This window comes from Euprymna scolopes, chromosome 32, assembly GCF_053919585.1.
Source record: "Euprymna scolopes isolate OS-2025 chromosome 32, ASM5391958v1, whole genome shotgun sequence".
Taxonomy (NCBI): Eukaryota; Metazoa; Mollusca; class Cephalopoda; order Sepiida; family Sepiolidae; genus Euprymna; species Euprymna scolopes.
The window spans coordinates 38,232,933-38,246,283 of record NC_136513.1 but is presented as its reverse complement, the minus strand read 5'-3'; the positions used below and the strand labels follow the sequence as shown (position 1 = coordinate 38,246,283).

Below are 13,351 nucleotides of genomic sequence, written 5' to 3'. Positions count from 1 at the left end.
GTGTGAACATCAGAATGAAGAAACAAAAGAGACTCCTTCTCATAACGACATCTCCAAGACAACAATAACGGAAGAGGAGGGGGTGAAAGTGAAGAAACAGAAAACAGTGACAATCCTGCGGACAGAGCAAGCAAGACGGATCCGTGCTCATCAGCCTACAGCCTTGGTCTTTTCAAGACTAAGGTCAATAGACACCTGCTTTCGTTTTTGTTAGCTCCTTACATCAAGTGGCTTCAAGTCTTGATTCGAACGATTTTCATAAAAATGAATATAATAAATGTTTCTCATCTTAATAATACAAATATAAAAATATCCAAACAAAAATCGATATTAGAATATTTCGATTTTTTTTATAAAATGCCTAATCTTTTCCATAAAAATTGCAAACTAATAATCAATTGGGATAAAATTTTGACAAACGCTATTTGAAATATTTTAATTTTATTTTATTTCGGACTATTAGTCTCATCTTTATTAGTTGTTTTTTTTTTAATCATTTTATTGGTTCACAACGTTTCGGCCAACTTCCTCTGGCCTTCGTGAACCAATAAAAAGATTTTAAAAAAAAACAACAACTAATAAAGATGAGACTAATAGTCCGAAATAAAATAAAATTAACATATAATGCTCATCTCAAAAATAAAAAATTCCAATTAAGGAATAATATATATAGCTATTTGAAATACTTTATAAGATTTGAGAACTGGGCCTGGAATAAATACATTGAGGACATTGCAAAAGCTTCTGCAAAGAAGATGGATTCCCTCTATCATGCTAGACACTTCCTCACACCTTAAAGTGTCCTGTATATCTGCACAGCCACCATTTCCCCATGCATGGAGTATTGATGTCACATTCACCACTCGTCCCTCCCTCAAAGAAAGGGTCCAAAACTGAGTCTCCAATCTAATAGGCACCGTACTATCGACCAAGCTTCAACATCTGTCCCCTCACCGCAGTGTTGCATACTTGTGCCTGTTTTGCATGTATTTTAATAGAATGTGATCTGATGAACTCATCGTACTTGTACCTCCACGACGTACATTTTCAGACAAATCTGTTGAGCAACAAAATCGCAACCTTTCACCGTTGAGGTCTCTAGATGCAGGAAAGTCTTCTCTAATTGTTTTTTTGTTTGTTTTTTTTTGGGGGGGTTGCTCAGACTGCTAGACTTTGCAATTCTCTCCCAGTTCCCTTGACTGTACTGACATGCAGAGGTTTAAATGTAATGTAAACTAACATCTACTTCCATGACACATTTCTAAACATATGGTAGTACTTATGTGCCTTGTTTGGGATGAACAAAACTATAAAAATAATATACATTTTTTTTATTAATAGTTTCATATATATATATATCAGGCCTGGGACTTATTTTTGTGAAATGTTACAGCTTACACTATGAGGTGAAACGATAAAATTGCCGACATATTAAAGACGACATGTTTTCATTTCCGCTTGTTGTTACAGACTATCTACTAGTCGTCAGTTTTGTACAAATCCTAAGAGTGATAGAAGCCTTCTGTCATGTCTAAAAGTGACACAATGCTAAACGAGCGAGATCGGAGATGCACCGCTCTACAACTCATGCTCCCTCACGATCCAAGTAATGAAAATAGGACCATTGCCAGCACCCTCAAAATGCCCAGGATGATGAAAACAAAGTTTCCGGTCCCATCATGCCACATTACATCTTCGAAATCGGCTTGAAAATAAACACCGAAGTGTACCTTGATCTGCTGAAGAATGTGGTGATCCTCAGGTGCCATCACGTGGGCACTGGCAGACCCTGAGTGTGGCAGAAGGACTTGGTGCCGGACAGATGTTCAAGCAGACCTAAGCTTGGCTTCAGAACGAATGCTACGACTTTGTACCCTTCTCTCATTGTCCCTCTCCTCCCACGACCTGAACCTGCTGGACTACTTCGTTTGGTAATACGTCGAGAGAATCACCAACATGACCTCCCACAACACTAAAGCCAGTTTGATTGCCGCCATACGCCGAGTATTCTCCGAGCTCCCGCCGGCGCTTGTGGAAAAGGCATGCTCCTGTATCGAGGCGGTGATTGAAGCTGATGGTGGCTACATTGAACAGATGTCAGCTCTACTATATACTCAAGTTATCTGAATTGATTTTTTTTTAAATAAAAGTTTTAAAATAAAGCTGTAATCTTGCTTTCTTTAGGGCGACACTTTTATCTTTTTCACTCTGTAATAATAAGACTATGTAAATTGAAGTTTGATTGATGGACTGACGGACCAAACCACTTACAGAAATTATTGGATGTATAGATGAAGTGAAAAGAAGTGAGCGTATCTACAAAGTGGGGGTAACAGTTCTTGAAAAAGAATCGAGGGTAACAGTTCTTGAAAAAGAATCGAAACTTAATATTGGAGATGAAGCAATTCAAGATGAAGATACTGAAAACATTGTTGACTTACATACAAGCCGACAAGAAGTGTCACTATAAAATAAATGGAGAAATAGCGTCCCGTTGATAAGCCAACAATTGAAGTGATAACGGAACCGACGCTCAGTAAACAGTGCAGGACTCCTGTCACCATCATGCCAGTGTATTGGTAACCAGGGATCATTTTGCCTTGCTAGGATTTCTTTAGCTGTTCGTATGCAAGAGGAAAACTCTAATCTGCAAAAAAAAAAAAAAAAATTTAGACACATGTATTATTTACTAGCGGTATGACCTGACGTTGCCCGGGATATCAACGAATGTTTCACACTCCTTAATTTTCATTGCCATCAAAATCTGTGAAATCGCCCATTTTTCAATCAAATCGATTGATTGCCTTCTTCAGTTGGAGATCCATCACGCTGTACCGGGAGGAAGCTCACGTGCCTCTCGCAGTGATTTCGTTCACAATTCATTGTAGTCTACATCGCACTGTGGAGAATCTACTGTTGATTTTTTTATTTAATTATCGTTACATTAAAGTTTAATATGTAAAAGTCAAGTATCATGCTTCAATTGTACTCAAAACAGAAACATTCATTTTGAACGCGCCTCCATCATACAAAAGAACCGACTGTTTATTTTATATGCATGACTTTATTAGTCATCCGCGAATAATGGCTTGAATTTAAGTTTAAATTTAAAAAAAAAACAAGTATCATGGTTCACTTGTGCTTTAAACAGAAACATGCATTTCGAACGCGCCCATGTCATATCAAAGAACTTATTGTTGATTTTATATGCCGAGCTTTTCGGCTTGTGTGGTTATAAAACTTCTCAAATGCACTTGCGAGGTTAGACTGTGTAAGGTGTTAACTTTGGTCTAAATCGCCTATTGCTTCTTTCCTTGGATTATTTCGATTATAGATAATCGATTCTTATCTCAGCAATTCCGATACAAAACATATCTACAAACACTGCCAGGCAAATGAAGTGCCTTCGTGTGAAATTTCATAAAAATCGGCCTAACCGTTTTCGAGTCAATACAGAACGAACTCACACACACACACACACACACACACACAAACAAACAAAGTTCGTTTTCTATAATACTAGAGATTATTGTTATATGCTCTACCTAAAAGTATACCGAGTGCTTTATATATAACGAGTTTTCCATTTTGATTCGGAAGTATTGGTATTGATCCCCGTTTCATGTCGGGTTTGTATGCTAGTAACAAATAATTCTGTGTAGTTCACACAGAGTGGTAAATTCAGTCAATTCTCACCTGGAACCGTAGAGATTCAACGTCTCTATTAACTGCGCCACGGGCCCGAAGGGCGATCAAGGTTGAATTTTTGGGTCTTATAAATTTATGTTTATTATTTGATCTTCCATGGCCGGGTCCGTAAATTAATTGCAAAAGAAAAAAAAATGAGGATAATAGTCCGCAATAAAAATAAAAATTAATAAATAATTCTTTGTAGTTAACACACTGATAAATTACTCTATATAAAACCACTTTCAAACAAAAGATACCCTTATTTTATGCTAAAACTTTTTTTTTATTCGGGAGTCTCCACTTATCAAGGTCCGAATGCCACTCGAGGATAATGAATGTGAGGTGTTAGTGTAGTAATCGTTAATGGTGTAAATTGGTTAACATTTGATTATTTGTGGGGACGACTTAAGAAGAACTTGTTTACATTGGATTTGAAGGTCATCATGTTGTATCCAATCGGGAAGCAGGATAGCAGAACAGTGTTTCACAGGCGGGCAGTTCTGGGAAAGGAGCTTTTTTTTTTCTTCAATGATATGTTTTTGTCTTGCGTCAAAATCATACAATGATTGAGAAGCTTGTATTGCTAAGTTGAGCGTTCTTTGAACACTTTGCAACAATGAAGGCAAATCTGAAAACTTCAGTGGTGTTCCATCCTTTTCTGAACTCAAAAGTTATTTATCAGGAAACAAGTTCTATTATTGCAGATTAGAAACATCCGCACGAAATTTATTCAAAATCTAAAATAAAAGGAAGGAAAATAGTCATCTCTCATTGCAAGAACTTAGACACCGGGGACGGAAAGTGGAATTCAGGAGGGGTACTCTGACCTGCAAATATTGCTTGGGCAACCGCGTCAGCATTCCTCGGTAACGGTGCCTCAGAAGATTAGGAATAAACTAACTCCTTCTCAACGAGAGAATGTAAGACCTTGAAAGGTTGACTTCCTAGAACTGCACAGAACTAACCCCCCCCTGCAAAATTCGTAGGGACCGGATCATTACATGCATGCTCTAATCTTTGGTGATTAAGGAGACCCAAAATAAAGATCCCAAGCCTATTCAACTAAAAAAAATGCAAAAATCAAAAATATTTTAATTTTTATGATACAATCTATCTCTACTATTATGTAAAAGTAACTGTGTGGATGCATGCTAGTTACTTCCTCATGGGTTCCGAAACGACTGAGCCTATCGTTTGCACATTTTACACAAACCTAATTTATATGCCTGGCAATGTTCTAAGATCTGTTTTGTACAGAAACTTATCAGTTAAGTAATATAGATAGAATAAAAACAGAAAAGTCCCACGTTAAAAATAGCTTTCCTCTCTTATAGATAAAAAAAAAGTATAATTTTGACAGGAGGATATTTTACGTTACACCGTCATAGGAGATAGTAAAATTTCAGAAAATCATTCCTTAAAACAAAACAGATTTATTATAATCTGAAAGCATAGCTTATTGTTTGAGCATTCGACTACAAATCGAATGTTGGTTGGTTGGTTTTGTTTTACGGCATATCCACCCTTTGCGGGTTATTTAATGCCGAATCCAAAGATTTTGAAGAAAAATCTTTTTAATAGAATATATTTGTTGTTTTCACGTCGGTTTCTATTTAACCCATAGTTGGGACCCTAACAGGTACTACCACTCCGGGTCAGAGTGGACCTGGGAGCAATGGTAATTAAAGGGTGGCTCCACACTCCCCAAAGCCCACAAGCTGGGGGCCTCACCACTGGATATAGTTTAAGGTCATATCCAGGACCCCCACTGAGGGACTTTTACCCTCTGCAGGGGGGCAGTCGGCGTATTCTAATGCCTCACCGACAGGGCTACAAATCGAATGATCCCCTGTTTAAGCTCTAGTGTACCTCACTATTTTATTTTAAGCTTTTTTTTCTCATTAATGAGTTCAATTTACGATAAATATCTTAACTTAATATCTAGTTTGCCTTCGTCTGGCTATCAAGATGTGTGAGAATGAAACGCAATTGTTCAGAAAAAGTCGTATTAACCGGTTTTTTTATGCCCACTCCTAAAATGTCAATTTATTTTTACATTTCCGTATGAAAATAAAAATTTATTTTTTTAATGCTTTGGGGTATTATTAGTAAGTTGTTTTTTTACACTGCTGGCTCTCTTTCTCTCTCTCTCTCTCTCTCTCTCTCTCTCTCTCTCTCTCTCTCTCTCTCTCTCTCGCTCTCTCTCACTCTCTCTTTCTCTCTTTATATACATATATATCCATCTGTCTATCTATCTATTTATATATCTATTTATCTCCAAACACACAACATACACACCACAACATAAACACATACACTCCACACCACACAAATATGCAAACACCACACCATACCATAGCATATAATCACATAATACCACATACCACAACCCACCACACACATATATACACACAGCACACCATGCCACGCACATAGACACATCACATCACACATCAATGCACACATTACACCACACACACATGCTTTTTACACTGCTCTCTCTCTCTCTTTCTCTCTCTCTCTCTTTCTCTTTCTCTCTCTCTCTTTCTCTCTCTCTCTCTCTCTCTCGCTCATGCTTTTGCACATTTTACACAAAGCTAATTTATATGCCTGTTTACAGAAGCTTTTGACTTATAAACTTAGTCATTATTTATTGAGTATCTATAATATGAATCTCACATGTCTGTTTAAATGTATGCATGTATATATGTATGCATGTGTGTTTGCCTAAAACTTTCAACAGAGGCGATGGATTTTCACGAGTTTAGTATCGATTTGAAGCTCGACCCTACGGACGACAAATATCGAAAAATCGACTACAAACATTAATTCCTTCATCCTCAACTGGAATGAAACTTTTTTTCGCCGATATTTTCGAAAGTCATCCTCTTTTTCGATTGACGAGCCTTACGTTAAACCTTCGCCACTGTCGGTTTGTCGACGACGGCAAAGACGTTACTTTTTTTTTTTTTTTTTTTTACATTTTTTCCTCTTTCACGATAAGGGTTCGAGCCTGCCTGCATACCACGAATTTTTTTTCTTTTTTGCTCAACACACACCTCCAAACACCCGGGCAACGCCGGGCACCGAAGCTAGTATATAATTAAAATGTAATGTTACAGAGGAAATATCATGGCTTTCTAAATATATTCGCATATGTAACATTTGTTTAGGATGTTAAACTGGTCAATTAAATATGAGAAAAAATACCTTTACTCGTATTGTTTGGATAATTCAAACTACTGTTCTTATTATTTTAATAACGTTTCGTTATAACCTCCAACCTTCTTCAGTTGTATTTTATGGAACTCGGGAATCTTTCTGTGAAACTTGGGATTTTGCGTGGAATTTCGAACGAACCTTTTTATTTAATCTACGGGGGGTAGCATGCTCCCGTTCAGCCAATCATAACCGCAAAAGAGTCCTAAGTAATTCGCAATAATATTTGGAGTATTGCCTTCAACCTTGTACATTTGTACACACGTTGTGGCTACGTATATTCTGTGAACAAAAGATAGCTACGTCTGTTCTGTAGGAAGGAAATTGCGACATCTTTTTTTCTGTGAGGAGATAGCGATGTTTCTTCTATACACCCTACACCCTACACTTCGGCACACTAAACACACATATACACACACCGCATCACACATATACATACACACACACCACACCAGCATACACACATAATGACGCACATAAGTACACTACATTACATTACATACATGCACACATACACACAGCACACCAGTGGCACATATATACACTAGGTGAGAATATTCATCTCGTTTTCAGATTTTTTTCCCCTTGGTTAACCACAACCATGTGTACTGTTCCATCATTTAACTGCAAATATTAATAACTTTTAGTCTTGATAAATGGCTAGTTCTTAATATGAAAATATGGTTACTTAAGTAAACATTTTATTGTAGTGACAAATACTAACGACTTTTTTATCCGCTACTTTTGATTTTATTTTATCTATTCCGTACAAAATGCATCTTTTATTCAAGATATATGTTCTGTTTTCATTTAAAGCAAATTTTTGTCTTTTCTCCAGATTATTCGATTAATAATGCTCAGCATTACAACTTGCCATCGTAAAAGCTAATATAGTTGACCTAATGAATACTGAAAATGTGGGTTCTTTTATAAAAGAGAAAATATAATATAATATATCTCATCTATATATAAAAATCAAAAAATAAACAAGGATATTTAAATGTTAGTTTCAATTGTAACATAGGGGCAGCATTAAACATATTTTGATTCCTAAAGAAATACGTGTTTGTTTGTTTGTTTGTTTGTTTTTTGAGGGGGGGGGAGATAAAAGGTCCACAATATTTTGCTGGGACATGTTTTGGGGGTAAGGGTTGGTTCACGTGTATTAGGTCTGGCTATGTTGATTACAACTTACAACTTTGACCAACTTACGTTTTTTTTTAATAAAATGATATTTTACCTATTTATTGTTATCTTGTGTGATGTTTTTGTTTATTATGCAAAATTTGCCTGTTTTTATAAGTATTTCAATGGCAGGTACTCTGACGGACACACCCTCTTATATGAGAGGTACGCATGCAAAAGTAATATTTTTCATTATATTTACATAAAAAGTTTGATATTTAAATGAAAACTATCATATATTTCTATTCCTAAAGGGATACGTTTGTTTCTTTGTGTGTGTGTGTGTGTGTGTGTGTGTGTGTGTGTGTGTGTGTGTGTGTGTGTGTGTGTGTGTGTGTGTGTGTGTGCGCGCGTGTCTGCGCGCGTGTGCGCGCACGTGTGCGATATAAAAGTTCTCGATGGTTCAATGGGATACGGTTAGGTTTAGGCTAAGGATTAATTCACGGGTATTATGTCTGGATATGGTTATTAAATTGGACATTTTACCAACTTAGACATTTTTAATGAAATTATTTGTTTGTCATTATTCGATTTTGTATTTGTTGGACTATATATAATCGATAATCATATTGGACCATAAACACACATTAAGCTGCTGTAATCATATATATGTATATTTAACAAAGGAATCATCACTTATCAAAACCCAGAGGCCACTCGAGGATAAAGGTTAGTAAGTGTACAGTAGTCAATGGGACAATGACGTAGTAGTGGAAATTTAGTAAATTGGATTACTTAAGGGGAACGGCTCATCAGGAACTTGTTTACATTGGACTTGAAGACGACCATATTATAGTCAGCCGGAAAGCAAACAAATGAAAGAGAATTCCACAGGTGTGCAGTTCTAAGAAAAAAGCTTTGTTCATGGAATTTAGGTTTAGGTTTAGGCACGGATAAAGAGTGAGGGAAATTATTGATAGTGTTTTCAGCTAGACGTGTGTTTCTCGTGAATGTTTGCCGAGGGGGACCATAGATTGGAGCTCAGACGATCACTTGCTATGAAAATAACGATAAAGCAGAGACAGGCTCGCAACGTCTCTTCTTATTAAGCTGTTATAATCATTTGATCACTATCACCGTCTTGACATTCATAAAGGTGTTGATTTCAACTGTATTTGTCGCGGTTAACATTGGCCGTGTGATTTGCTTCTTGCTTATTGGAGTCAAAGATTGTTTTGTGGCCGGATTAGAATTTCGCGACCAGGTGTAATCGTGGCACCTTGCACTGATGATTCCCGAAAGGATAAAACACTTGTGTCTGTAGGTCTTAAAAATAATTATGGCAATAATTATATATATATATATATATATATATATATATATATATATATATATATATATATATATATATATATATATATATATATTCTCTTCTTCTTGGCAGTATTTCGCAAACGAAGATTCTATGAAGGGGATTTTCCACGTCGACTGCAGGCACGCTTGTGGCTGACGAACCCGATGCGGGACAAGCAGGTTCGGCCACAGCGGCTGCAGTCAAAAGTCACGTCAGGTGTGTCTGCCGAGGCTTCCTGAATCTTTCTCCTACAGCGATTCTCCCTCAGATTCTCTGCACGGGAGATCTCAAAGGGGGCGACAGCCTGGTGGACAGTACGTCGCCAGGTAACACAGTCAGCAGTGAGAGTAGACCACTAGGGATGGTCAATGTGGCAGTCACCGAGGGACTTCTTCAGAGTGTCTTTATATCTTTTATATATATATATATATATATATATATATATATATATGTATGTATGTATGTATGTATGTATGTATATGATTAATACAACAATTAATAATAGAATAAATCTATAATATAAAGCTGAATGTGTGTGTGCGCACGCGTGTGTGTGTGTGTGTGTGGTCACGAATAGGCTCCTATATGGTTGACTATTTTGAAAAACTGATTACATATAATGATAGAGGATGTATCGAGACACAGGAATGGGTATGTTTGATCTGGCAGAACGGTGGTTCATTAAAATTGTGGGGTCTGCGTTCGCGCCTGGTCCACAAAGTATGGAAATAAAAAATTTAAAAAAAAAACGGTTACAAGTGTTTTTGATATAGATGTACATAAGAATACTTTGATAAGTATGTTTAACTTAAATTGGGATGGTATAATAAGATTGTGGGCACTGCGTTCGCGCCTGGCCTCCATAGAGTCTTTATTAAAGTTTGGGCCTATTTCCATAGGCCCAAACTTTAATAAAGACTTTTCATATCTATCTGCGTAAGTATACTTTGATAATTATGTTTCAGTTTGAAGAAATATAGCATGATAAAATTATGCGGTGTTCGTTCGCACCTGACTTCCATAGAATGGAAATATGTCACAAAATTTAACAGGGTTTTTTAATACAGATCCACAGAATATTGTGATAAATGTTTCAGTGTGAACAGGTATGGTATAATAAATTATGGGGTTTATCTATTTTATTTTTACTTTCATCATATTTTGCTTTGGTCTTGATACCCCCAAATTCGATGCTATCTCTTTACAACCCTTCCTTTTCATAACCTATCATACTTTCATAAATCAGAGTCCATTTTCTGTAGGCTGTTTTTGAACCCAGTCAACGACGGGTACTTTTGCTAGTATTTAAATAAAACCAACAACCCAGAAACAAACAATCAGATAATGTCTAATATTATATTTCAAATGTGTTGTACTACTAAACCAAAATGATCTGTGCAATAAAGAAAAAAAACAGAAACACGGTAAAGTAACTATAAAATCTTACCTTTAAAATCTTGTAAAAAATTCGTTTAAGTAACTGTCTATCCTTTTGAACTGAAAATCTCAGAATAAATGTTAAATAACTTAAGCAAATAGTTAACGTCTATGTAAGCTTTACTTTTCTTTTACTTATTGAAATCAACTTTTCTGGGCTTGGCGTCAGTTTTGATTGGTTGAATATGAACTGTTTGAACGCATCATTGCATCCTAGGAATTGGGTAGTTTAAAAAATGTATAATTAAAGTGAGCCGTTAAGGTAAGGGTGAGGGTTATATCATATTCATATTAAACGGTGTGAAAATGTGTATCGTGATAGATAATTATCATCTATCAAAATCAAACACGATAAATTTATATCTATAAAAGTGAACGCAATGACTCTGTCAATTTTTAGTCTACAGACTCGAGATTTGATACATAGGGTACAGAGATTTGGGAAAACCTTTGTAATCCATTTTCGGCCAGAAATTTGGCTGTTAAGGGGTCAAATTCTACGATTTGACCTTTGAGAACTCTAGCAAACTCCTCCACCAATTTTGGGTCTCAACAGTTGAAAATTTAGATATAAGTTCCTTGGACATGGATCTAACTTAATAATTTTATTTGAGCCCAAAATAATAAATGTTAAGGGGTCATAATAGGGGTCAAGTTTAAAAAATTGACCGCTTTTTGTTTTGTTCAACATACACCTCCAAACACCCGGGCAACGACGGGCTGAAATGCTAGTAAATATTTAAAGATATAACAATACATACATATATATATATACATACTATATATATATATATACATACTATATATATATATATATATATATATATATATATACATACTATATATATATATATATATATATATATATATATATATATATATATATATATACTATACTATGCTTTGGCTAATTCGTCAGGTCTGGAGTAATTTTGGTAACAATTACGCCAAACTACGGTATATATAATCTGAGTTCTTTCATCTATAATCGAAACCGAAACCAAAACTAATAAATAATTGTTCGTAAAATGATTTATAAAATATAATAGATGACTTAAGTGCCATCAGCTATATTTAAAAATGATTTTTACTAAAATTATAACTGAAACAAAAAAAAAAAAACGCGCGAACTACTAATTTTTAGCCCTGGCAGATAATGTAAACTACGCGAAAATGATAGAAAAACGATAAAATAAAAATAAAATCTTACCTTTAAATTTTTGGGAAATAAAACAAAAGATTCCTTCAAATAATTTTCTACTTCTTTGAACTGAAAATCTAAGAATAAATGTTAAAAAAAAAACTTGAACAAGTCTTTGACCTTTCTGTAAGATTTGCTTTCTGATTTACTTATTAAAATCAAGTTTTTAATCGTGGCGTCAGACTTCCAGCATTCAAAAAGTTTGGATTGGTTAAAATGGAACGCTTGAACTCATCATTGCATCATTGAGATTGCGTAGTTTAAAAAAAACTTATTGAACAATGCGCGGAATTAAGGTATGAGTGATGGTTGTATCATATTTCTATTAATTTATATTAAACATGGTGGTATGCTGACTACCGAAACGGAGTGAACATCTCTTAGAAGGATATGCACAGCATGTATACGTGCATTTATGTGAGAATGTGTGCCGTGATAGTGTTTGTTTGTATGTTTGTTTGTATGTGTGTTGCGTGCTTTTGTGTATTTGGGTTCGTTTTGGTGCGTGTGTATGTATATATTTCCATCATTCAAAACTTTCTGCTTGAATATGAAACCCTTTAAGTCGTTATTGCATAGATGTTGTGCAATTGTAAAATTTATATAAAACAATGGCCGGTGAGGAGGTGTATAAATGGTTAACACTGTCCTCAAAACAACATCCGAATTTGTGTCGAACTTCCTAAATAAGAGGTAAATCATATTCACAAGTAATAATTGTTGTAATGACTCACCTGTACACAATATATGAACCAATCTAACGGTATAAATATACTCATAGTTATCACTTTACAGAATAACTTGTAATACGTCATACGTGCCTTAAATAAGGTTTCAGACTTTTTTTGTACAGGCATTTAAAATTGTCGTAGGCTCTTGAAAATTCATTGCATTATTGCGATACATCTTATGAGATGATTGACCAATTTTTATGATTTCAGATTCAAGTGAATAGGTACAGCAGGATTCCATCATGCAAAACTTTCTGGCTGGTTGATTGTGAAATACTTTCGCGCATCATTTTAGAGATGTTGTGTAAGTATAAAATTTCTACGAAACAGTGGGTACATCCGAAGTCGGAATTCGAATCCTGAGTGCGGGCGTGTTCAACTGATGAGCCCAAATGAGGGCGATACTCGAGTCTCGGATTCATGGCTCTTCTGAGCTGCGACGTTGCTTGGCTATGAAAATAATTATACCATATCTCACATTCGGAAAATTATATATATATTTATGTATATGTGTGTGTGTGTGTGTGTGTGTGTGTGTGTGTGTGTGTGTGTGTGTGTGTGTGTGTGTGTGTGTGTGTGTGTGTGTGGCAGAAT

The 13,351-nt window shown here is 35.6% G+C and overlaps 1 protein-coding gene across 2 annotated transcripts in view; it reads right to left on the bottom strand.

Moving 5' to 3' along the window:
* Nucleotides 1-13,351, bottom strand: part of LOC145256272 (uncharacterized) — a 126,363-nt gene that overhangs the window by 33,123 nt on the left and 79,889 nt on the right. The window contains exons 1-2 of one of the 2 annotated variants that reach the window (XM_080114951.1): nucleotides 10,836-11,040; nucleotides 2,442-2,647 (exon numbers count right to left, since the gene is read on the bottom strand). In XM_080114951.1, coding sequence (XP_079971077.1) covers nucleotides 2,442-2,594 — 153 coding nt within the window. In that variant the 5' untranslated portion in view covers nucleotides 2,595-2,647; nucleotides 10,836-11,040. Of the gene's footprint in view, nucleotides 1-2,441; nucleotides 2,648-10,835; nucleotides 11,041-13,351 lie in introns of those variants that run through there. The other variant, XM_080114952.1, reaches the window with a different exon arrangement.